Source organism: Harmonia axyridis, chromosome 3, assembly GCF_914767665.1.
Source record: "Harmonia axyridis chromosome 3, icHarAxyr1.1, whole genome shotgun sequence".
Lineage (NCBI taxonomy): Eukaryota > Metazoa > Arthropoda > Insecta > Coleoptera > Coccinellidae > Harmonia > Harmonia axyridis.
Window position 1 is genome coordinate 54106353 of NC_059503.1, and position 27584 is coordinate 54133936.

The 27584-nt window shown below is 35.5% G+C and overlaps 1 protein-coding gene across 3 annotated transcripts in view; it reads left to right on the forward strand.

The window, feature by feature from the left end:
• The window catches only part of LOC123676956 (endothelin-converting enzyme homolog), a 39378-nt gene extending 16841 nt beyond the window's left edge, over window positions 1–22537 (forward strand). For 2 of the 3 annotated variants that reach the window (XM_045613300.1, XM_045613301.1), the window contains exons 2-12: window positions 7616–7688; window positions 10848–11017; window positions 11070–11301; window positions 12433–12815; window positions 13093–13263; window positions 13353–13501; window positions 13878–14044; window positions 14116–14298; window positions 15774–15935; window positions 15987–16259; window positions 18814–22537. In XM_045613300.1, coding sequence (XP_045469256.1) covers window positions 7616–7688; window positions 10848–11017; window positions 11070–11301; window positions 12433–12815; window positions 13093–13263; window positions 13353–13501; window positions 13878–14044; window positions 14116–14298; window positions 15774–15935; window positions 15987–16259; window positions 18814–19178 — 2328 coding nt within the window. In that variant the 3' untranslated portion in view covers window positions 19179–22537. Of the gene's footprint in view, window positions 1–1677; window positions 1718–7615; window positions 7689–10847; window positions 11018–11069; window positions 11302–12432; window positions 12816–13092; window positions 13264–13352; window positions 13502–13877; window positions 14045–14115; window positions 14299–15773; window positions 15936–15986; window positions 16260–18813 lie in introns of those variants that run through there. The other variant, XM_045613303.1, reaches the window with a different exon arrangement.
• The last annotated feature ends 5047 nt before the right edge of the window (window positions 22538–27584 follow it).

Below are 27584 nucleotides of genomic sequence, written 5' to 3' on the forward strand. Positions count from 1 at the left end.
CAAGGTGAATAAAAATTGAAAAATGACGAAAAGGATGGTCCTTGCAATAAACTGAGCGTAACCTCATTTCCCAAACTGTTCCACAGGGTGTTGAGAAATTGGACTACAAAGACATGGTTTTTTTCAACGCGTATAAATAAGCTATCAACATTTTTGGAAAACTTTTCTGGAGTTTGTTTTGATACCAAAGAATTTTTCTTTTTTTTTGGCGTAAAAACAATTGAGATCGAAGAAAAATAACGAAAGTTTTTGGAGATGGGGGGGATGGTACTGGGGGTAATAATACCTCCCCCCTAAGTATAAAATTTCAGAATTCTCTCAAAGACGAAGAACGAAAATTTTTCCATGAAATGTACCAATAATCTTATTACTTTTCTTTGAAACGGCAGCAAAAAATCGACCCCTTTTACGGTTTATGAGTTTATTATCGCTTTCAAGATGATAATTTTTATTGCACGTCTATGTCCGAGGTTTATTATTTTCCTTCATCTAACCGCTCTGTCGGCGTTCCCCTTGTTTTTCCATCTTTCCATTCTTGTTTTCGTCATCGGTATACACTTACCCGTTGTTTTCGGTTTTTTGTATCATTTTCGTCACAAAATTTTAATACTGCAGTTATTAAAGAACTGAACTAAGTTATTCGCATTGAACTATTGTCTATGCTGTGTTTTACAATTCAATGTGTTGCATTCAAATTGCAATTTATTTGAGAAGACACCAGTTTTGAATCGACTATACAAAGTGTTCCTGAAATGGAGGTACAAACCAACGAATATGACAGATTCTTCGGATCATTTTAAGAAATAATGTCCTTTAACATGGGTCCGATTTGTTTTCAAGGTACAGCTGTTAAAGTTCGAGTTTTTTCTTATAGCATCTTCCCTTCACAAGACATTTTACGTAAATTTGGCATAGTTACTCCAATTCAAACTTTTCATCATGTGATATGCTAATTTCAAATGCAAATCTACAGGGTGATATTTTTTCTGGAATAGTGCCCACTTCTTTCCACTAGAACTTTTTTTTTTGGTGAACCACTGGTAGTTTAGAAAAATGAAAAAAGAAACTCTCGTCCAGTAATAAACTTTTTTGTTTCTAGTCAGTTCTTCAGTTATCTTCGGGAAAATTCAAATCATTTTGAAATGAGATGTCACCTACACCTCTTTCTCTTTTATGGAGATTCATAACTTTTTTTCAGTAAAATAATCGATTCCTCTATCATATTTACGTGAAAAAGCTACCCTTGTTACAAGTCGCTACGATGGTAACTACCCACTTTCCACTAGTATTAAAACTATTATTAGTTTAAGATTCAACTATGGAAGTATTCCATAAGAATATTCATTCGAATAAATAACCTTTCTTGTGCTTTTACTTGAGTGATTCTTCAAACGAGATGAATCCTCTCATGATACAAGAGATAATCATGAATTCCTGGCTAAAATTTGCGGTATTTTCATTGTCGATCTAGGTTGAGTTGTCCTCAAAGTACTCAGAAGAACCCACTAACCCACAAAACATACTGATCTGTTTGTGACGCAGGTTTATTTAATTTATTTTGACAAGCTAAAATTGGTCTGATCGGACAGTTAATTCCAGGTTCATATTACAGCGGTGTTAGCAAGATTGTGTATGTGTATTTTGTTTGAGAGTAAACAGAGTGTTACATATTAGTTGTTTCTTTTATGTCCGATATCGGTGATATTTTGGGGAGGAAGTGAGTTTTTATTGTTGATCATAGAGTAATAATCATATATAGAAGGGGTATACGCAATTTTCACATGTCCCAAACATGGTTAGATTACGTTATCGGATAGTTATATATTTTCAAATCCACCATTTTACTATATCCTTATGAATTTATTTTATATTGAATGAAATAAATTTTTTTCAGTGATTCCGAATTAAATATGCAAATTTGAATATTTGGAATCCGATATTTTCCCTAATTGTCGAATTTATAATGAGCAGAATATTTATTGTTTTTTATATCTTCTTGCTGGAATATAAGATATGGCAACTTTTGCTCTTCTAGTGTCATCGGTTGTTTCACGCCGTTAGGCGCGCTTGAAGTTTGTTTTCTGAATTTCTGATATATTTAGGTATTTATTTCAATATATTTTGAGCTGATATGAAACGATGATTCACTATGGGATATGAGAAGTGCGTTTTTTGTGGTGAAACTCGCGAATTGAGTGAAGTATCGTGGCACTGATGTTTTCATTTCCGCGCACTTCATGTCAAATTTGATAGTTCATGTTGGGGACAAAATTTGCTTACTGTAAATGACATATGCTTCCTCTATCTATGTTTATTTCTCTGAATTGTTGATGGAAGCATGCTTTAGGAGAGGATTGTTAAAATTTAAGTGTTGAGTGATTTACATTCTCGAAAATTAAAAAGTTGTACCAATCCTTTAATTATGGTAGTTCCAAAATAGCGATATGCATTATTGAGAGCAGTGGCGTAACTAGAGTTGACTCATGGGGGGGTTATGGGTAGTGGCAAGTTTTAGCGAGTGACCCTGAACTGAAGTGAAAAGCGGGGGGGGGGGTGTAGATATCGTTTCCATTCGAAGATTCATGTGAAAAACTCTTTCAAAAAAATTATTTCATCATACAGGCACAATATATATTATACTATTGAATGCTACACTCAATAAACAATGAAATACGTGTAAGAATTTAAAAAAAGATTGAAAATATTCTAAAATATAAATGTATGAGTGAAAAATGCTATCACGCTCCTCTATACAATCATTCAAGAAAGTCTAAATTCAAGACGGCGAGGTGTTTTTGCCAGCTCGTCCAACACTTCAGCAGCATTGATAACTAGCTCTCTGTGAGTATTGAGCATAGCAAGCCCGTTCAACCTTTGCTGGCCAGTTTTGTTCCTTAAATATGTTTTCAATCTTCTAAGAGATGATAAGGACCTTTCACTGGTTGATGTCGATATAGGAAGAGTGGTAAGAATTTTCAGGAGGGTGTTGATAGTGGGGAAAACATCCTGATGGCAGGCAGTGTAATAATTGATTGCCTTCCTTGAGCTAATTTTCAAATCTTTCACCCTCTCGTATCACATATGGAGTTCCCCTATGGCAGCGATGTCACCAATTTGAATATCTTCCTGATAGAAATTCAGAAGCTTTTTAAAATTTTCTTCCTGTGTTCTGGTGACTTCAGCATTACTGGTAGAGGTCGGTATAAGACACTCAAAACTTTTCAATACGTCTTGATGTTTCAGAAAGCGACTATTTAATTCACTTGAAAAGTGATCTTAAAATGGCAAAAACAGGGATATCTTAAAGTATGATTGAGGATTGTCGGTTTCAATGTTTCAAGAGTTTGTCGTCCAGTTCTTCTTGGGGCTTTTATTGAGGTACTGAGTAATTCAGCCATAGTCTCTGATGCGTTAAATATGGTTGCGAATTCTTATTCAGCATTGGTTCTGATTTTTTCTATCGTCCCTTTTAGATTAGTCACCATGTTCATAGCATTTGAAAGATCGATATGTTCATGCTGCAAAAATCGAGCAAGGGGTAAACTTAAGGAGAATACTCTAGCCATCACTTGCAAACTCATTATAAAGAATGAACTCTGAAGTGCACATAAAAGCTGCAATGCCATCTACGCTGATTCTACATCCTTCCACTGTGAAACTTATTCAAGAGCCTCCTGGACAGCAGGTAACATTTCTTGAAGTAGTAATATTGAATCATGGCGCTCAACCCACCTAGTTGGACAGAGTTGTTCTAGACGAGTAGATTTGGCTTCAGGGAACAGTTTATCAATTGCTCTTGTAATAACCTCCATTCTTTTTGGGGTGTTAAAAAACACACATAGTTTTGTTGCAGTCCCACAGCAATTTCTGATCTCAGAAATTGAACATGATGCACTTATAGCAAGGTTTAAGCTATGGGATACACAATGGACATATATTGCAGTCGGATGCTCTTCCATTACATATGCCTGTGCTCCGTTGAATTTTCCACTCATTGCAGCGGCCCCATCATATCCTAGTTCCCTCAAATACTCTGCATCAATTCCAAATTCGCGTAATGATTTCAAAATGACTGTCGCAAGGTTTTTACCAGTTAAATCAGAAACAGGTACAAACTGAAGGAAATCTTCTTTAATATCATTGTTGTATAGGTATCTAACGCCGATTGATGCTTGTTCTTGTGTTGAGATGTCTGTCGTATCATCTGCAAGAACAGTAAAACATTTCGAGGAATGTTGTGGCCGTTGTGGGGAAATACATATAATATCACATTCGAAATTTGTAATTTTTACCCCAAAAACACCCAAGTGAAAAACTGAAATCCCCAAAAAATACCCCAAGAAATGTTGTCCCCCAAATTTTCCCCAGAGTGTTCAAAAATCCCCCAAATTTGATGGAGAATACCCCAACATGAAACATGACATCCCTGGATGATTGCAATAAGCAATAACATAATTAGTCAGACGGGTCACGTGACTTGCTAGGCCCAGAGGCGCCGAGTATTGAGGGGCACTTACGGTGCCCCGATTCCCTCAAATGATAGTATTATTCGCTCTTGGTTAGGCGCGGTTTTGGGCGAGAAGACTATTCTACTTGTAAAAGTTAGAAATAATACTGAAAAGAGAGGGAATTTTGGTATCTTGCTTAAATAGCTGATGAATGAGAAAATTGTTTACACTTCAAATAAGCATTTTTTCATGCAGTACAATTTAAAAATATTTTTCTTCTCACAATGATACTTCTGTAATTCCACAATAACAATTTTGAAAAAGCAAAATTTTGCAAGTTATTTTTTTAATGTTATGCCAAAAAAATTTTTTCCTTCTGAACAATGGGGGGGGGTTACGTCCCCAATAACCCCCCCCCCCCTCGTTAAGCCCATGATTGAGAGAAACATTTGTTTTATGTCATTGCTTGACAATAAAGTGAAAAAAGATGAATAAATTGATTGTTTCCATCATTCTATTATTCCAAGTTTTCTATTGTTCGCTCGCAAATCTGAATTGATGATTTTATAATAAATTAAATTTCAGTTCAATCTTTTACTTGATTTCTATTCAAATGGAGGAACTAGCGAGTAACGTCACCGTCGAGAAATGTTGAATTATGTAACTTAATTTTGTCGTTTGTTTTCAATTCTCAAATCAAAATTTGTTTGTACGATATAAACATAAAAGGATCACAAGGAAGGTGAAATATTTTGAAAGAATGCAGAAAAGTTCATTATACTCGGTGCACAAAAGAAGAGAGATACGTCGCATCAATATCATTCAATTATGATTAAGCGCTCGTTCCCCGAACAGATCAAGGTATACAGGGTGATTGATTGGTAAATGAGCGGAGATAAGGGTAGATAGGGGACACTGAGGCGAGTCAGAATAACCTTTTTGAAGGGTCTATCTCTCTTTATGAAAAAGATACAGAGTATTTTTTTGATTTTGTAAATTTTTTCAATTATCCATAACTTTCAAAACTCACCATATATTTTCATGATATTTGGTACGTTTATTCTCTGCAAAAATTACTTCATACAGACATAGAAATAGGAAACAACCTATAGGGAACTTTCGCGGTAATTCATATAAATTTTGTTCGAAATTACTATTGGTCTATTTTGAAAGGTAGTTCTGTGATTTCGACCTTCCAAAGTCGCATGCATATGAACTAGGGCTGGGACTTTTTCGCCTTTTTGTATTCGAATATTCATCCATAAATTTATTCGATTATTCGAATAATTCATTCAAACAAATATTCATGCTTGATTATTCATGAGTAGTCATGAATATTCAACTATTCGTTGATTATTCAGTGATTAATCAATGATTATTCAGTGATTATTCAATGATTATTCAGTGATTATTCAATGATTATTCAGTGATTATTCAATGATTATTCAATGATTATTCAATGATTATTCAATGAATATTCAGTGACTAAACTCATGTTTTAATAAACCAATAAAATCCGAGCGTTTTGTTGAGTGAATATACACTTTGCGACGTGGTATAATCGTTTTGGTGTTTTGCCTCTCGCAATATACGCTCTATTAGTGTGACGTCACACACCGCCATTTTTGGTTCTCCTGTCAGTGTTCGGAATCCAAACAAATAAATTGTCATTCAAATTAGTACGGTCTCGTTTTTAGAATCAAATTGTCGTTTGGTAAATACAGAGATTTTTTTATCACATAACAACGTACAAAATACAATAGATCCTTGAATAGACGCAGTAAAACCTTCACTGGGACAATACAATCTACATAGAACCTTTACAGGTCTAGAGGTACAAAAAGAATGATCGAGGGGATTCTGAGAGCATTAAATTCTTCAAGAATACACTTCGTGATCAATTATACGGAATTTTCAAAAAACTTTGTTTTCTGATTCAGTTTTGTTAGGAAAGAAGGATGTTACTTCAGTCGATGTGTGTACATTTTGAGACCATAGATTTAAAAGAATATAAAGATTCGTCGGTTCGCAATTCAGAATACATGAAACAATATTTGACCACTGAAATAGAGCAATGTCCAGAAAAAGCAATGCATACGGAATAGGAAGGCAAGGTTACATTTTCGAATGTAGAATCTTATATTATTATTATTAGAACTCTTTATTGCTAAATTCATATGTTAGAATCTTATATTCTATTTTTATATTTTTTTATTGATGAAATCCAAATTTTATTAATTTTTCTTTGGCTGAATACCTTTTTCTACTACTATTAAATGAATAATTTTAATTCAATTGTATCTATCAATTTCAATATTATGTAATTTCCAGTAATTTCAATATTAATAAAACGATTTGTCCGTAGTGAATCACAAAACCTTGTTTTAATCATTCCTGAATAGTGAGTCAAGTGATCATTCAAACTCTCATTCAAACTTCATAAATATCCAACTACTCACTGAATAGAAAACTATTCACTGATTATTCATGAAAAGAAAAGTAGTCATTGATTATTCAACTATTCAGTGAATACTCGACTATTGACTGATTATTCATGAATAGAAAAGTAGTCATTGATTATTCAACTATTCAGTGAATACTCGACTATTCACTGATTATTCATGAATAGAAAAGTAGTCATGATTATTCAACTATTCAGTGAATATTCATGATTATTCGAATAATGCAAAATGCAATTATTCGAATAATTATTCAATGATTATTCGAATATTCAAATCATTCATTCATGATTCCCAGCCCTTATATGAACTCAAAATAAGTTTGAGATTTCAACTGAAAAAACATTGAGTAAAATGGTTCGAAAATGCAAATGTGATCATGAAATTCAAATTATGATGGTTTTTATTTTTCCGAAATCAATTGTGCCACCAAAATGAAAACCAAATTCCACTAGTAAGCATTAAATGGTATGGTATTCTACGCTGAAATAGAATAGCACCTGGTTATAAATTTTACAATTAACTACTCTGTATAGAACATTTTTTATCATTTAAAATGTGAAATCCACTTTAGAACCGCAAAGGCCACGAAACAATGATTGTTTCGTTCATTATAATATAAAGAGTTAATCATGTTTTTATTTTCAAATAAATTCTCATCAAGCGAAGAACGAATCAATACTGTACAATTTTCTATTTTCCTTTCAGATGACTAGATATACTAATGCCGACTTTACGGATGATGACAGTGTCAATAGTGTGCAACTGACAGGAAAGTTTGGTAAGTTATTAGAATTCACCATAGGAAATTTTTAAAGCAATAACCCTGTGAAGACTTTACATTCGCCATTCAATTCAAAAAAAAATTTCGAATTATTTTACTTGAACTGATTTGTCGGTTGGAATAGAGAATAAGGACATAGAGGTAACGAAGGGAGGTTTTTGGGGACATTGATTAGAAGAGATTAAAAAAAAATCGAGTAAAAATAAAAAAAAAATTATAATCCATTGGAAGATTTTGCTTTTTCAAAGTGCGGGAAAAAATAGTAAAGAAAAAAGTGTTCCTTTTGACACCAGGAATCTTCGGTTAAAATATATATACAAGTCAAAGACTCGCCCTTTATAGTCCTGTTTTTGTAGTCTAGCTGACACATTCATTTCCTCTGGGAATAACATATTTGGCATGTACATAAGCTGTAGAGTCTAGAGTCCCGAAAGGAAATATTATAATGATAAGGTCGAATTAAATGCATGTTTATTTTGTTTTTTTTCATATGTGATATATAAATGGATTATCCATCGAAAGATCCTATCTCAATAGAAAACGAAGTAAAATCTCGTTTTTACTTCAATGTAAAAGTATGTTAAAGTGCATTTCTAGACAGAGCAAATTGAAAGAAATATCAAAGATAACAAACAGATGTTTCACTCTCCGTATTTACGAATAAAATCGCTGCAGATATTTCTATATCCTTGAGTCGAGCTTACCTATTCAAATATATGAATTAATCCGGGATGCACTCATCAGATTGCAGGATCGATTCTTGCAACCAACTCCAGTGATAAGTGATTTGGTTTCTGCAGAGGTTATGTAAGTTGAAAGCGGTATAAGAATCATAGTAAATTATTGTAGCTATCAACTGTCACATCAATCTGACGATTTAAATTTGTTTCGAATCTTGTATAAAAGATGAGTTAGGATGTCTGTCATTTTACTACATCTACTACGTTTTTACTACGTCTAGTTAACTTGCAAGTTTTGCCTACTAACGGCCAAGTGATTGCCTTATTGGTCTGTGGTCTATTATAAAATGGATGCATGAAGACGAGAATAGCCGAGACACAAGTGTGTTATCAAACCATCTCTGTTGAAGACACTCGCGAAACACCTTTGGGGGAGTAATTTCCCCCCTTTCTATGAAGCCTAGTAGTGGTTGAATTATTTCCTAGACTCGCAGAGCTTGGCTGTATAGGCTATGCAGACATAGTATTACTAGTTGAGCAAAATTCGAAAGCATCTTGTGCGACTTAATACAGGAAGGCCTTAGAATAATTGAACAAAGGTGCTTGTCAGTGAGGCTGAACATTAACCAAGTCCATAGTAATTCCATCCACTCGGAAAAGGAAACTTCCAGCTATGAAATCCCTCTCTTCAAATGGACACACCGTAGAGTTAATCTGAAGGCAAATACCTGGAAATAACACAAGACACTTCTGTAGAGGAAACACATTGAGGTTAAGGCTAACAATGCAACAAAGGCCTTGATGGCGTGTGGATCTTTGGCTGGTAAGACTTGGGGTTATAACCCACAAAACCGCGATGGATGTACGTCATGATTGTGAGGCCAATAATAACCTATGAAGCTCTAGTCTGGCATGCTAGAGCAAGTCAGAACAGCAAGAGGAAAGCCCTTGATATAATACAAAGGTTAGCCTGTGTTTGTATCACTGAAGCTATGGGAAATTGCCCAACTAGGGCATTGGAGATCATTACAGATCTCACACCTTTTCATCTAGTGATAGAAAGGCCATTCTAAGACTATCTAGGGAAGGTACCGGCAATAAGGGAATTAGGAATAAGATAGCCATTGACTAATTACAAACCATCAGCAAACCTTCCCAGTGACGGGATGATAAAGAATATTACCATCGAAAAACCTTCATTACTAAGTAGAAAAGAAGATAGGGAAAAAGATTAAATGAAGAGGCCAGTGGATGAGCAAGAAGGAAAGAAGAAGAAGGAGAGGCCAACACACTTGCGAGAAAAGTAGCACAAACTCCTTTCATCGGCCTGGAACCTTACTGTGGTGTAGACAAATGTACCTACAAGAAGCAGTTTCAGGAGAAGAAAAAACCGAAAGAAAAATACTCTGGAAACTTCCTGGTTTGGATCACTCCAAAAAGAAGAAGGAAGAAACTTGACTCTGCGAGATCTAAGAAGTGTCTGGATCTTAGTAAAAATATGCACCTCCTCACTGGATTACTCACAGGGCATTGTCGCCTTAGGAAACACCTCATGAGAATGGGTCTGGTCTAACAGAAAATGACGAGTGTAGATTCTGTGGGAGGAGGAAGAAACTCCGGATAACCTGGTGACGTAATTCCCCGCTATCACTAGCCAACGCAAAACCTGCTTTGGACACGAAACTTGTAGAAGTGAGGAATTAGCCTCTTTGGAGCCATCCCAGATACTGGAGTTCATTAGAATTCTGGTACTGGAAGGCGAGCTATAGATCACGTTATGGAGAGAATAACTGTGATAGGGAGCACAATAGACCATTAGGTCGCAATGAAACGGAACCTCCTTAATTAAATCTAATCTAACTTGGAAGTTTTGTCAACTAACGGCCAAGTGATTTGTCCTATTAGTCTGTGCAAATAATTCCTTTCACTTCTTATTGACAAAATGCAGAAACCTGGAGTTTCACCTCTCTAAAAGTATCATCATTGAACAAAACCACACGGTTCGCTGTACCTATTTCATAAATATAGGTAATGATAAGAGAAATTTTTCTTACTCTATCCCAGACAAACTATCTTGAAGTAACGAAGAGCCTTTCTAGCACTTCTAGGTCTATCTAATGAAATACTAGATTGATTTGGTTCGCTTCACTGCCAAAAGTCACATTTTCGTATAAGCATCATAGACCTTTTTTTTGGTATAATAACACTGGAGAACCCAAATATAACAAACATAACAACTGGAAGGCCCAAATATAGAGTAATACGCATGATCCAGTGAGCTTCTGGTGTAAAATCACACGCTGCCCACAATGTCGTTGATCGATTGCAGCTTACAAAAAAACTACGATTTTAGTTGAAAATATTTTATTTATCTCTACACTTTCAAGAGCCATTTCAAATGAGGGAAGTAGATAGATTGTTCTTCTTGAATTTCAATGATTGTTTCATCACTAACAATGTTCTTATAAAATTTCAGGAATTAGCACCACTGCTACTCACATTCGGTACCATGCTGGAAAAAGCTTGTGGAAACAGAGATCGAAACTGGAAAAAGCATTGTTGGCTCTCTCAGCAACCCTCATCTTTGTGATATTCGTTTTAGCCTGTGTGGTTCATACTTTAGAACATAGGATGTTGAGCGCTAAGGTGAATATCACATAAGAGTGTTGAAGATGCAATAGAGGAGGTATGTTTTCAGAATTTTCATGTGGAGTTGGCTGAGAAAGCACCTTGCTTAACTAAAGATTGCATCAAGATATCTAATGACATATTACAAGCTATGGATACGTCAGTAGATCCATGTGACGACTTCTACTCTTATTCTTGTAATGGATGGATACAAAATAATCCAATACCAGATGGCAAACCTCAGTGGGGAACTTTCTCTAAACTAGATCAACAGAATCAGGAAATAATAAAAAGAATCTTAGGTTAGTATCGAAAAATATCTTTGGAATTATTTTATTAATTCTTCATTCAGCTATGCATTCCAGCTTTTGTGTTAATTTTACAGCTGATCAATTCTAAAAAATTAATTCTATTATTATAGTACATTGGCGTACAACTTTGCTTCCGCCGTTTTTCAAACAAACGCCGTTCAACATCTCTCAACTCGTACGGCACCCAATTTCCTTGTTTCTGAATCATTTCCATGACTTTCAGGCGTTTTAAAATGTCTTGTTGTTGTTACTTCCAATGCCAACTACCTATTCTTGTTGCGTTTCACACGAGTTTTGATCAAGTAATGCCTCCAAATCTGCATCTTCGAAAACTTTCTCTCTTCCACCATGCTGGTCTTCGACGTCAAAATCACCGTTCTTGAAGCATTTAAACCACTCTCGACACATTCTTTCAGTAATATCGGCCTTACCATAGATATTTGAGAGCATTCGATAAGCTTCAGCCGAAGATTTATTCATATTGAAGCAGAAAATTAAAACCACTCGCAAATGATGAGAATTTGGCTCGTAAGCTGACATGTTCCTTCGAGAATAACTTTATGATGCAGACACAAATCGATGGCGTTATATTTACAAACATCTAAGCTAATTGTATTATTACATCTACGATCTATTTATTTTGACTACCACTCACCGCTACTGCCATCTATTGCTAAACGGCAGAAGCAAAGTTGTATATCCAATAGATAATAATAGATAAATACTCTTTCCTACAACTGCTATGAAAAGTGGCGTATTCTTCATAGCTTACTCAATTTCAAAACTATGTATTGCTCATACTGTGGGAAATATTATTTCTCACGGCACTTTGCCCACACCTCGCTTGGTAGACCAAACAAATTCGGCTTTTTAGTCGTTTCTATGGAAACGCAATAAATTAACACATACTGTCAACGAAAGCCATTTTGATTTGAATTAAGTCCATTACTTGAAGGAAAATAAAGATAATCGATTTATGCATTTCCATTATAAAACAGTACAAAACTTTTCTATACTCATATTTGCCTCTCAGTGCAGTATTTTTTGAACCAATTTCCCTTTCCTATCAATCTGAACAACACTTTCAGCATGGTAAATTTTTGAGCTGAGATAATATTTCAGAGAAACCAATAAGTCAAATGAAATCAAAGGCAGAACAAAAAGCCAAGATGTATTATGAATCTTGTTTGGACGTCAATGATACTGTGGAAACACTTGGCCCGAAGCCGATGATAGATTTGTTGAGGAAATTAGGAGGTTGGAACATAAGTGACAGCGGTTTTGACCCGAAAAAATGGTCTTTTCAAAATACTGTGCAGACAGTCTTGAACAAATATAACATCGGAGCCTTCTTTTCTTACTCTGTTGGTGAAGACGATAAGAACTCCTCGAGACATGTGCTTCAGATTGATCAGAGTGGCTTGACCTTACCTTCTAGAGAGAATTATCTGAACAAAACAGAGCATGCTAAAGTGCTTGAGGCTTACTTGGATTACATGACTAAGGTGGGTCCCATACATCAAATCTTAATCATATACCCGAAATTGCTTAATAATTTGATCCAGATTCGTAAAATTTCATATATATATATATCTCTTTTTTGTCGAAGCCTTGTTTTATGTTCTTGGAAATTTCGTTTTATTATCATATTCATTTGTCACTTCATTGAAAATTTCTTGTTAATCTCTAATTAACACCTTCGAAAGGGTTGAATAATTTTCTGATAGATTTTCATAAATATTCAATATTAAAACTTTTAAAAATTGGATGTTGATTTCTCAGGTTGGTATTCTTTTGGGAGGAGAACCAAATTCTACGAAACAACAAATGTCAGATATCATTGAGTTTGAGACTAAACTCGCCAATATAACAACACCAGGTGAGCTCAGAAGGGACGAAGAGTCATTATATCATCAATTCACCATAGCAGGTTTACAAGAGAGAGCTGGATTTGTGAGTATAATGGCAACATTGAAAGTTAAAAATATCGAATTCATTTTAACAGAACTGATATATGAATATTTATTTGTATTAATTTACAGATAGATTGGAGGAAATTTTTCGAGCACGCAATGAAGGTGGTAAATAAAAAAATAACTAGCAAACAACATGTCGTAGTTTATGCTCCAGAGTATTTGGGTAATTTGACCAACCTCATAAAGGAATATAATAGAACAGCCGAGGGAAAAATGTGAGTATATAAATCTCAGCATTATCAGTAGGGAGGTTTTATGAAGATCCAATCCACTACTACCACATTTAGCAACTGTCGTTTTAACTCCCTTGTCCACTAAACTGTTTAATTTTTTTAATTTTTTCTTGGTTGTTCATTTTCCTTTCTTGGCTATGGTACTTTAATTGGTTCTATGCATTTTAAATGTTTCTCATGTTTTATTCTTATCTACTTATTACTTAGTATTAAATCATTCAGATTCATTTAATGCATCAATTTCTTTACAGGTTATATAAAAATAGTTTTTAGATCTACTGTCTCGATCAACCTACCGTTTCTATTTAGGGTCGATAGGTTTACAATTAGAATAATAATGCCTTATTTCTTTTTGTAGAGTCCTTAACAACTATCTTATATGGCAAACAGTAAAGTCTTTCACTGGATGTTTGTCAAAGGCTTTCAGGGATGCTTACAAAGGCCTCAAAAAGGCTTTGATTGGTACAGAAGGCGGTGAGGAACCTCAATGGAGGTATTGCATACAGGACACTAACAACGTTCTAGGTGAGAATAACACAGAGATATATTGAAACATTATGTATTTAATTTTTTGTTGGTGATTCATTGCTGCTTAGGATTTGCCATTGGTGCCATTTTTGTGAGAGAAGTTTTCCACCAAGAATCTAAAACGCAGGCTCAAGAGATGATCAACAATGTTAGGAATGCATTCACTAGAAATTTCAAGAATTTGGATTGGATGGACGAAGAGACAAGAAAAGCGGCGGAGAGTAAGGCCGATGATATCTCCGACATGATTGGTAAGATTATTTTTGATGATCAGCTGATCAGTGTGAGTTGAAAACAGCATCTTACTTCTGTATGATTCTTGTATGTATAGTATATCCAAAGTCAAATGGAGGAAGCTGAATATTTCGATTATACAAGGGTTCTCCTAGTTTCCAGAAATTCCTTTGGGGACAGTGAATTTATTGCCTAACAATACTTTCAAATTAACCTCGGTATTTAGCGGATGGCGGCATCCGCTCCGAAGGGACATGTATGGCCAAGCGTTTTTATGGACTAGTTCAAGTGGTTTTGGATATACTATACCTAATATGTTATTACGAAGACGTATAACCTTTCTTCCGCCGTTTTTTTCCAAAATTCAAGGCTTTATTGTAAAAAAAAACTGGTTATACATTTATGATTCAAAGTATTCTCCATCGATGTCCACTAGTTTCTCCCATCTTTCGGGCAGCGTACGAATCCTGCGTTGAAAAAACTGGTCATCCTTTGAAGCGTTCCAATTTTTTACTTCTTCAATAAACTGGAAGTGCTGGTCAGCCAGGCTGAGTGCCATTAATCGAAACAAGTGATAGTCCAAAGAGCAACGAATGGAGAATACGGCGTGTGGGAAGGACTTCCCATCTCATCGTTTCCAAGTATGTCTTGACCACATTCAAAACATGACGATCACCTGTGTTTTCTCCTGTTGGTTCTAACAACTCATAATACACTACGCCAAGCTGGTTCCACCAAATACTGAGCATGACCTTGGCCATCGAAGTGCAAGCATGGCCGGGATATCCCCATGATTTTCTGCGCTTGGGATTGTCGTAATGAAACCATTTTTCGTCTCCAGTCACAATGGGATGCAGAAATCCCATCCGTCTTTGCCTTTCAAGCAGCTGTTCACAAGCAAACAAAAGCCGTTCAAAATCTCTCGGCTTCAAGTCGTACGGCACCCAATTTCCTTGTTTCTGAATCATTCCTATGTCTTTCAGGAACTTTGAAATGGCTCGTTGGGTCACTTACACTGATCCTGCCAATTCTTGTTGGGTTTGACACGAGTCTTGATCAAGTATTGCTTCCAATTCTGCATCTTCGAAAACCATCTCTCTTCCACTGCCATGATGGTCTTCGACGTCAAATTCACCGTTCAGCGTTGAAACCACTCTCGGCACGTTCATTCGCTAATGTCGGCCTCAATATAGGTATTTGAGAGTATTCGATGAACCTCAGTCGCAGATTTCTTCTTATTAAAGGAGGCAATCCAAACCTCTCGCAGCAAATGACTACAATTCGGCTAGTAGGCTGACATGTTTAATCGAGAATAACTTTATGGTGCATACACAAATCGACTAATATTTCGATGGCGTTATGTTCACAAATACCTAAGCTTATTGAATGGCATCTATTTTACTGCTACAGCCATTACAAAAAGGCTGAAGCAAAGTTGTAAACCTAATATAAAACCATGTGCTTATTGATTCATTCCTCGGTATTCCTTCAGGATACCCGGATTTCATCAAGGACATCACACAACTCGATAAGAAATATGAATACCTATTAGTCAGAAAAGACGCTTACTTCGACAACACCCTCAGCATCAACTACTACAACCTGGTGAAGAATCTGGAGAAGATCGACGAGCCTGTGAACAAAACTGCTTGGAGTAAGTTAAGTGGATAACGATCTGAAGCAAACATAGTAGCTTTTTTTTTAGGCATGTCACCGTCTACCGTCAACGCCTATTACACCCCGACTAAGAACCAGATGGTCCTGCCGGCAGGAATTCTTCAAAATCCCTTCTATAATCCAAAGCATCCAGCATCCCTAAATTATGGAGGTATTGGTGTGGTTATGGGGCACGAATTGACACACGGTTTCGATGATCAAGGTAGAGAGTTTGACAAAGAGGGCAATCTGAACCATTGGTGGAAGAATGAAACCATAAAGAAGTTCAAGGACAGGACTAAATGTTTTGTTGGACAGTATAGTGAGTACATTGTATCTTCCCATCAATTATTTCAAAGATAATGATAATTAATGTAGTTTAGCGAGTCTTTCTCGGGTCAAATATGAATGAGCGCCCTCTCTGTCTGAGGATTGCGGTGTTTCATCCCGTGATCACTGGTGGAATCTTCAATTTGTCAACCCAGTGATATCAGCCAAATACATTTTTCCATTTCATCGTGGAGCCGTGGAGGGGTGACCCCGCTGTAATGCGGCAGCCACTATAAACCCGCTGGAGCCGCATCAAAGTGTGACGCGAAGCCTATAACGCCACCTCTTGGGCAGACAGTCACTACAGTAAAAAACTGACTCTTGAAAAAAATTACTTTGCAAACCCAAAAACATTTGGCCTCAGTGGTCAGGGTTGTTTCGGGGCAACATATCTATATTGGACCTATAAGATTTCTGAACTGAGCTTTCTATCTGTTTCGACTCACAAATTTTTTTGAGCTGTGCAGGGTAGGATGAATCCAACTTCCCAACAGTTCAGTTAGTTTTGATCCAAAGTTTTTGTCGATGATGAAAAGCCGATAGAATATGTAAAAGGAAATAATTTCATGTCCGAAAAATTTCTTTGATAACACAATTGTTTCGTCAATTATATGTTGCCTTCTTCGAATGGGTGTAGTTCTACATTACATCAGTTTCTCTGAAAAATATTTTCACAATTTTTACAATTTCATTGCGTTGTTCTATCATGTAGTTTCATTTTTATTGAAAGCGTAGTTTTTAATTGTCAAAAGATGATAGCTTCAAACGCCTAGACATTGAATATGAACCCGGAATCTCTTTCATGGCCGACAACACTCAACGCATGGTGATGTATTGAGTGCTGCCTGCATAATAACATGCCTAAGTGCTGCCTCGTAAATAGTTGTATAAAGAACTTAATTTTGCACTATAATATCACTGAATCATCCTCTTCAGAAACAAATGATGAATACTTCTTAACAAATATATAATATACATGTAGATATCGATTCTATCTGCTTTATTGTTGTGACTATTATGTTAGCCGCTGATTGTGTCACAATGAAACTATACAGGGTCCTGCAATAGTGCGTTAGGCTTCCATAGCTGCCAAATCAGACGTTTTAGGAATTTTGTTGAAAAGCATTTCCTTGTACTTTCTATGCTGCATCTCAGGAAATTATTTTCTGATATACAGGGTGTTCCCAAATAAAATTATTCAACAAATGGGTGATTTTTTAAGAGGAACATCCCTTACATTTTTGCATATTTTCAATGCTCTTCAATACCTCTATCATGATGCGAAATATTAGGGATATTTTCCAACGGTACGGATCTTATTCAGAAAAAACTGCAAAATTTCGACGAAACAGTAGTTCGGTAAAAGCCCTTTACCGATTTCCAGAAGCGATAGAAACATGAATTTGATCAGAATTTCTTTTAACTTAAGAATTTGACTAGTCATCGTTCCTAAATGATCAACCTCTCTTATACAGGGTGTCCGTTATCAATGTCCAAATATGAAGACTTTCAAATTGTTTTTTCACGATTTTTTCAAATCGAATCGAAATTTCTATGGCGAAGAAACGAAATTTCATCTCCTTTCATCAACTACCAATTTCCATATAGGAGGTGTTTTGATGTATGCACTCAGTCAAAGACACTAATATTGATAATCTCAGCTATTTTAAATGTGTAAAGTAGCCTTTGCAGGTCATCCTTATTTTCCGCCATCAAGACTGCATAATCAGCATAGCATAAAATCATCTTTTCTCTACTTCCCATTCGATAGACTCTGTTCTTGACTCAATCAGCCACCTTGAGAATGTATGCACTCAGTCATAGACACTGATTTTGACAATCTTAGCATTTTTGCTACTATTTTAAATGTGTAAAGTAGCCTTTGCAGGTCATCCTTATTTTCTGCCACCAAGACTTAATAATCAGCATAGCATGAAATCATCATTTCTCTACTTCCCATTCGATAGATTCTGTTCTTGACTCAATCAGCCACCTTGCTTTTGATTTTACGAGTTCATTGTGTACCTAAGCTTGTATTTTATAATTTCGGTAAATATCCTCAATAGTTTTTATGATGTTGACTCGGTGTTTGTCTATCATAGAGGAGGTGCACCACATCTTCGAGTCTTATTAAGTCGAACACTTTTTTTAGGTCTACAAAGCAGAGGAATGTTGGCTTATCATACTCGACAATTTTGTTGTATAACAAGAAAGATTAAACAAATAATGTAATAAACTGGTCATAACCTGTTCCTGAACTCAAGGAGTGGGATACATATTACACATATTCTCTGGACGAAAATAACATATCATAATCAGTACATACATACTTCGACGATCAGAAACTACTAACAAGTAGATGCTTCGTGATGGGGCTCAAATGTCTATTATTAGCATTTACTTCGTTTCCATTCATGCCCATAAATGACTTGAAATGAAAGTGAATCAACGTTCATTTAAGTACAAATATGAATGCGTCCTACTGTGTACTTATCACTTAACAATATTCTTTTCACACGTATAGTAACAGAGGTAATTCGTTTCAGACAAATTCAAAGTCAACGCCAAATCAGTAAATGGAAACCGCACCCTTGGCGAAAACATAGCAGATAACGGTGGTCTCAAAGCTGCCTACAACGCTTACTTAGAATATATGAAGAACCAGCCAGAGCCTCTCAATTACCCCGGCCTCAACCTAAACCACAAACAGCTGTTCTTCGTGGCCTTCGCCCAGATCTGGTGCTCAGCTGTGACCAACGAGACCAGCACTCTCCAGATAGAGAAAGATCCCCACAGTCCAGCGAGGTACCGCGTTATTGGCGCCCTCTCTAACCTCAAGGAGTTCGGGGAAGAGTTCAACTGTAAAGAGGGCACCAGGATGAACCCCAAAAACAAGTGCGAAATTTGGTAGACAAGATCTTTCGGTGTCTCGAATCTTGTTGGTGTAAAGGAGTATGTGATAGGGGTAGAGGGCTTTATTTTTTGAAGTTCCTCTGTGTTGATAGTGTATCTGAGGAGCCATGGCCTATTTTAAGTACAACTGAAATTTTATTTACTTCCATTGTTGCTGTTGCGTCTGCGAAGTATAGAGTATTCATGACATAATATTAGTGAATATGGATTAAGTTCATCTTTAGTTTGAACAAGTCTCTAGCAGAACGAAGCATCTTTTTCAGTAGATCTTCTGTCTATTTTAGTATCTTCGTCTGTTAAGAGCTTGGCTCTTCACTGGTTTAGACACTTGGAATTGTAGAGATAATTCTTTGAGGTTGAAGGTACTCCTCATCATTTCGATAATTTTCCTGTCCCCATAATCGGTCAAGGATACCTGTGTTTTCCCTTTAATGAATCGAAGGAATATGCCTATGCTAATTAATTTATGGTTTATGACTCAGTATGTTTTCCTCTGGTCAGTCTGATTTGAATTGTCTATGCTTCATCTTTTAAGATGCTCAACTATAAGTTCCCGCTGTTTTTTTTATGGAATTTCAACTTTTTATTAAATGGTTACAAATGAATCAATAGAAGTATTGCCCATTGTAAGCTAAAACTTTTTCTCATCTTTCTGGTACAGCTCGAATACCGTTAAATTAAAAGTGTTCATCTTTTGAGGCTATCCAGTAATGAAGCCATTTTTTGATGTCTTCATAAGAGTGTGACTGCTGATGAGCTACATCATTTGCCATCAACCGGAACAAGTAATAATCTGACGGCGCAATATCTGGGGAATATGGCAGGTGGGGTAGGACATCCCATTTGAGAGTTACTAGATAAGATTTAATGGGTTTAGCAACGTGAGTTCAAGCGTTGTCATGCTGTAGATATACTTCATTGTGCATTTGCTTCTATTGTTGTCGTTTTTCGCGCAGTGTTCGGCTTAATCGCATCGATTAAAGTCGATACCGTTCCTCAGTAATGGTTTCACTCGATTCTAACAGCCCATAACGAATAACATCGAGCAGGTCTCACCAAATACACAGCATAATCTTCGTATCATAAATATTCTGTCGAGGCGACGACGTATAAGCATGACCGGGCAGTCCCCATGACTTTCTCTTCTCTGGTTTGCTGTAATAGATCAATTTTTATCACCCGTCACAATGTGATGAAGAAAACTCTTCCTTTTTTGCCGCTGAAGCAGTTGTTCACAGGCAAAAACATGACTTCCTACGTCCTTGTCTTCAATTCATGAAGAACCCAAGTTTCCTGTTTTTGAATCATACCCAACGCATGGAGTCGCTTGGAAATGGCTTGACGGGTAACTCCTTTTGTTGCAGATAGCTCTTTTTGTATTAGGCACGGATCCTCTTCGAGCAATGCCTTCAATTCAGCGTCTTCGAAGGTTTTTGGCCTTCCTTCACACCGACGGTCGTCAACATCAAAATCACCGTCTTTGAAGCGATGGAACCAATCAAAGCACATTGTTTCACTCAGAGCAGCATCTACGCAAACTTTTTGGAGCTCTCGTGTGCTTCAATCACTGTTTTCTTCGAATGAAAGAAGAAAATTTACACTTCCCGCAAATAATGAATACTTGGCACAAAATACGACATATTCACACAACCAAAAGTATATGACGCCAAAACAAAATCACTAATGTGCTTACCATTCGTTTACCAAATGTTCAAGCTTAGTTCACGATCAGCATTTACTGCTGAAACCATCTATTGACAAACAGCGGGAACTTAGTTGGTTAGACTAGGTTCCTACAATAATGATCAAAAATGTTTTCCATGAGCAAGTTTGTTAAAAATGCAGTAGACTGCTTATAGAGGAAAAAAGGAGAAGAGTCTCACTGAATTATATTTTACCCGAATTTATTTGATTCTAGATTCTGTTTGTACTAGTGTCGATGTGGTAAAATCATCTTAATTTGATCTTCTTCATTACAGAGTTACCTGAAATCAATTTTTCGAAATTTTTTAGCTAGTAATGAGAAAGAGTTTGATCGTTACCTTTTCTCTGTGAGATGGTCGAAAATTGATTCTTTGCCAAATTAATTCTTTCTATCTATAGTGCATTGACAAAAATGAAGAAATATGTATTGAAATTTCATATAATATCTACAGCGTTCATTCAGAATGCCGCAGTGACAAAAATAAAGAAATATGTATTGAAAACTCATATAATATCTGCAGCAATAATTCAGAAGAATATGACCCTGTATCATCTCTTATATACTTTTTTGAACTTGTAGATAATAAAACATAATATCAATTCAGGCTGCAAAGGGAATCATTAAATTTTATAGCTTGAAAAGCTTTGTATGGCCAATGCTGTATTATATCTATCATATTGAATAGAGGTATGTTAATTAGGTAGAAACTAAATGTACAGAAATTATAATGGTTACTTTAGTAGGATGCTATATTTGGATTTTAATATAAAGGATTTTTAAGAGGTGGATATATTTGGAGTGGATATAAATAACAATTTCAACGTTTTGTCAATTTGCTCAATATGATCGAAATGCAGAGAAGATACAATTTGAAGAAAATAGAATTCGAACTTTAACAATATCCATGTATTATATCAATTCTAGATAAGTATTTATTCTACCAAATTTATTTTCCTACATCCATTTATGAATTCATGATTTGTTCATGGAATGAAGTAGAAAAATTAATTTGGCATGATTGTGGTTGAGAATCTGATTTCAAACTACAATTTATAAAGTCAATTAATCCTATCCTGCATTAACACACCAAGCTTAAAAATATCATAATTTAAAGTAGATATTTTTGTTCTTTGATTTCAGCATCTTTTGTCTACATTATGACAAATAAGATGGATATGTTTTGTTGGAAACAAACTACATATATAAATCCAGAAAAAACAAATCGAACTCTGTCTTATGTACTTCATGTTGATTTATTCATTCAAATTAGTTTTTATATTTTAAAATAAGAGTTCGAAATGGAATTCGAAAACAAAAAATGCCAGAAGTATTATTAGATTATTATAAAAATACTTTCAGACAATTAAATTATATCATAGGGAGATAAATACACATGAAGTATTTCGAATTGAACATAATGAACAAATGCAATTCAGACAAAGATAATTTATAGGTACATATCTAGTTTTCTTGGAGATTCAAGGGTTTCTTGAAGTTGTGTCGTTTTTGCATCAGTGTCATCTTTTACAGAAGCTGCTAAAAAAATCATATCAGTTGAAGATCCAGCTAAAGCAGAATGAACAAACCGATTTATGCATATTTCCGTATATGTATATATATTTTTACTGTGATAAATAGATATGTAAATAATGTGAAGTAGTTTGTATTGTGTTCCTTCCTATTGCATAGGTAAATCTTTTCACATGCAAAAAGTAGTATAATAGGACAATACTATACGGCGTTTTCAAATTCAAATGAGTTGGTTTGTGAATAGGAATGAAAGGACTGATTTCAAAAGAAAATGATATGGAAAAAAACCGTTAGACTGATCTCCGTAAATATCAATATTGATGGAAGACGAGGCTTATACAGTTTTAATTATAATATATTTATTGTGTTTCACCTTATTATCCTGCAGATGAGTTATTCGAAAACTTTTTGTAGGCCATTATCTGTTGCTGAGGTGGCATTGCTCCTATTGCTTTGTGAAATAATACAAACGATATAGGTATAAGATGTCTCGTTCATATGTCAAAAAAAGTCTATTAATTATGAAGATACACTATTTGGCAATTTATTTCTTGAAAATAAGGTCTTCCAAATGTCTACTCTCGCGTTTACGAATCACATTCAATATATCACTAATATACACACATCGTCAAAACTCTTCCAGAGAATGCACTGGCCAGAAAACTCACCAGACATGAATCCAATGGAGCACGTATGGGATTACTTAGGAAGAGCAATACCCAATCGCCAAAACCCACATTTAACTATTCAGGAATTGAGTTTAGCCCTTGAAGAAGATTAGAATGATATGCCTGAAAATTTCATTAATGACTTGATTTGTGGGATGCCTAGGCGTATTAGGCAGTTGATTGAAAGAAGCGGTGGTAATACGGACTATTCAATTTGGATTGATTTGTGGAATAACTATAATTAATCAAAAATAAATAATCGATAAATTCAGATTTTTTTTTATTGTTCTTATTTTGTCTCATCCTGCATAAAGCAAAGAGTAACAAACAAAGATTTTCTATCAAATATATTGCAGATGAAATAAGGGAAAATATTCATCTCATTTCTAGAACATATATTGTCTATATCATGAGAAACCTAGAGGGCCAAGACTTCTGATGATGTGTGTATGTATATTTACTGATGATATATATTCTGATGACGGCTTGGAAATATTGCTCCATTTTCCTGTGAAATATTTTGGTTTTAACTGGGCCAAGGACGTTTACTGACGTGAATTTTAGATTCAAGGGAACTCCACAGGTAAAAGTCCATAGTGGTCAAATCCGGACTGCAGAAGGGCCTATGAGTGTCACCGCTTTTGGAGATTGATTTGCCTGAAGAAATTTCATGAACTTGTTACAAAGACACATTGGATGTGATTGTAGTTACTGCATCCTGATGAGACTTGTTCTTTGGCTATAACCAAGAAAGTTCTGTAGTACAGACAACAAAAACGTATCTAACATCCTCACTTTACGTCCTGTATTCTTTGTGTAAAGCCCATATGGTCACCTTTGGCGAATGAAGTTGTTTCTGATAGTTGTGTTTTGGATTGGTTGCACTCCAGAAGCGGCAGTACTGCTTATTTACTTGGCCACTGTGGTAAAAATGAACATAGGAGCTGGGTTTGATAAAGGATGGCATACAAAGGACTGTTATACCAACTGCTTGCGGCCGGTTTCCCTCTCTCCATGATCCAACTGGTAGCCTTTTACCTACATTTTCGCAAAATTAGAGCCCACATTGACGGAGTGCTCTGTTCAGAGAAAGCACTCTTAGCCGGTGTGCCGCAAGGATCTCTGCTGTCACCGTTAATGTTTACATTATACGTATCCGACATGCCGAAAACGAAAAAAACCTTCATGACACTTCAAGTTGACGATACCATCATTTTTCGATTTCGTGGTGTCCCAAACTGACACAGAAGCCATCTTAAGACTTCAATAGTGGTCCGCTCGATGGAGAATCGAAGTGAACTCTGATAAGAGCGAGGCTGTTCCCTTCAGCCGAAGGAGGAAATTTCATTTAAAAATAATATCAATATTTCATTGATACAAACAAACAATTTTTAAGTAATAATGATTGGATAAGCCAAACCTGTTATCCATGTACCTATTTGAGCATAATGAGAAAATCTCCTTCAAGCTTCTATTTGTTATTTTTCAATTGGTTTGGCTGCATAAATATTGTTATGGAAACATACTGTATTAATACACAATAGCAATTGTTGTCAACTCATATGATTAATGAATTCAATAGTTGTGACCGAGGTTGTGACTAAAGACGGCTTTATAATAACAATAATATTTTATTCATCCTGAAAATCAAACAAGTGCATGGGACAGATCAGAGAAAAACATAATCAACTAGTTTCAAATGAGTCACAAAGATAATCATTCACACAATGCTAATTATTTTTCAACATCAATGCTTACAACATTGCTAAATCTATTTACTATTTAATCTGAAATTTCAAAGTAATAAAAGTTGATTTAGAAATTCGCATTATGTTTTTTTCTGATGCAAAATACGTTCAACTTTTAAAACATGGCTGTAATCTTAAATTTATGCTTTCCTGAACATGGATTATGATAAAAAGAGGTATAAGTGCAAGGTGTCTCAAAAGAAAGTTTATATTTGTTCAGCTCTGAATGTGCATAGGTCATCGTTACACCGCATTTGACTCAAATATCTTAATGCACTCCCATGAAATTCATTTGGTGCAAGAATTGAAACCCCAAGATGCCATTCAGACGTTAGAATACGTAAACCAGATAATTGAGCGTTTTCAAACTTTTACCAATATCATATTTTCGGATGAAGCTAATTTTTTGCATTCAGAAAAAACACATTGGTTGAACGGGAACGGGTAGAACATTGACATAGTGCACCATTCACTGACAGCCATCGAAAAACTCTATTTGAATTGCAAGCTTTGGAAGCTTGTATCTGATGGAAGATTAGAACAGGCTTAATCTCAAAGATTCAGTTGATAAACCGCGATAAACCAATCGTGGTACGAAACATAGGGTCAGAGATTTTTTTCGGGATTTGGAAGAATAAAACAGACGAGTCAACACATCTGAAGGGGGCACTTTCGCTTCATGAAGATTGAAGACGAGACCCTCTTGACCTACTGCGTCGAAAACCTCAGAAATATCCAGAAAATTGCACCAGTTACCTGCATCTATTCGAAACTGGTCGATGGTCCACGACTTTGAGCAGCTGATCTGTGGTGGAGTGTTTGGGATGGAATTCAAACTGTTCGTCTTGGAGGATGTTCTTGAGCCTGATGTTATTGTCCAAGCTGAAGTGGATGATCCATTCGGCGACACTCCGAATTGATCTCATTTTCACCTTAATGACACGGAAATAAGAAGAAATGCTACTACTGGAAGGATATCCATTAGAAATGTAATAATCAGATATCCACAAAGGTGGCTTTATAGGCTTCAATGTCATCGCGAGAAATTATCGGCTCTTACTTTTATGAAGATGAAAAGGGGCTTCAACTCACTGCGAATTCAGAGAGTTATGTAAGGCTGTTAGATGAGTTTTTGTTGCCTGAACGGCAAAACTTTTCTGGCTATTACTGAAGAACATAGTTCGAACAGGATGGAGCATCTCCACACACATCCAATGTGTCTCTGCCAAAAGTTCGTGTGAAATTTTTCCAGCCAAATTAATCTACTGGATATGTGTCGTTCATAAGTCCCCCGTATTGACGCCTATGGACTTTTATCTCTGGGGTTTCCTTAAATATAATATATATAATTACGTTAGTAAACCAACTTCCCTGGCCCAATAAAACAAAATATTCGGCATGAAATGGAAACCATCACAGAGCGTACTTGCCAAGCAGTTATCAGGAATCTAATTAGTTATACTTAAGATGCACCTGGTGTGTTTACTGATTCGATTTTGTTTCTTTTTGAGAGATCCACCTGTTGCTTTGGTGTTCAGCTTAAGTTAAGTTCTGTAAGGTGGCGCTCTTCAAAATTTTTCGAATTCCCGTTATCTGCTAGGTGCCGTTTAAAAAGGAAATACTGATTTTAGACACTGCAAACATTCACAATAAATTACAATTCAGTTCATATCGAATTTTCACTCAAATGAATGGAATATAATGATAGACCATAGAATATAAAATATTATTGTTCTATAATCAAAGTTCACGACAAGAGTGTAGATACTGGGGGGTAATTACACGGTGTTCCTAAATTGGAGATACAAATGAAAATGACAGATTTCCGGATCATTTTAAGAAAAAAAGTCCTATAATATGAGTCCACAAACATTTTGTTTTGAGATACATGTGTTAAAGTTTAAGTTTTCTTCTCGTATAACCTTCCCTTCACAAGGTATTTAATTTGAATTGGCCGTAGATATTCCAGTTTAAAGTTTTCACCATGTGATATGCTAATTTTGAATGCAAATATATAGGGTGATATTTTTTCTGGGAGGATGCCTGCTTCCTTCCTCCAACACTATATTTTGGTGAATGGCTGTTAGTTTAGAAAAATGTAGAAGAAAACTCTGGTGCACTACTACACTTTTTGGTTTGTTATAGTTTTGTCGTATCAGCTATCGATTTCGAGAAAAAAATCTCTAGTAATCCTCAGGCAAATCCAAATTATTATAAAGATCCAGCTAGTAAGCTCTAATGAATGCATTAATTTTGGTATTTATTTACCCAATCTGTAGCGAAGATTAATAAATATTTGATAAACTGATATAAGCATCACAAAAAGTACGGCACACTAGAAACAACCTGTATATTGAAAGTAAAGCGTTTGTGGGCTCATATTCATGAAACTTTTTTTTCTCAAAATGATCCAAGTAATTTCTCATTTTCCTCCGTAACTCTAATTTGAGAACACCCAGTATAAGGTAAGAACAACCGAATTAGTAATAAAAAAAATATTTCGAGTAATTTGGTTCAAACTTTGTTATCAAACTTCTTTTTTTAAAACTACAGATATGAGAAAAAGTTGACGTCAAAAATTTTTTTTTCGATTATCCACCCCAAGAAAAAAAAGATCTACACCCTTGGTTCACAAGAGTCGAGAATTGAGAGAAATGTCAAATGTAAACGATGTATGCGCCATCTGAAAAAAATGCGATCCTTCGAAATCAAGTAGGTATAAATCTGAAAAATGCCCCGTTTTTTCTGAAAGT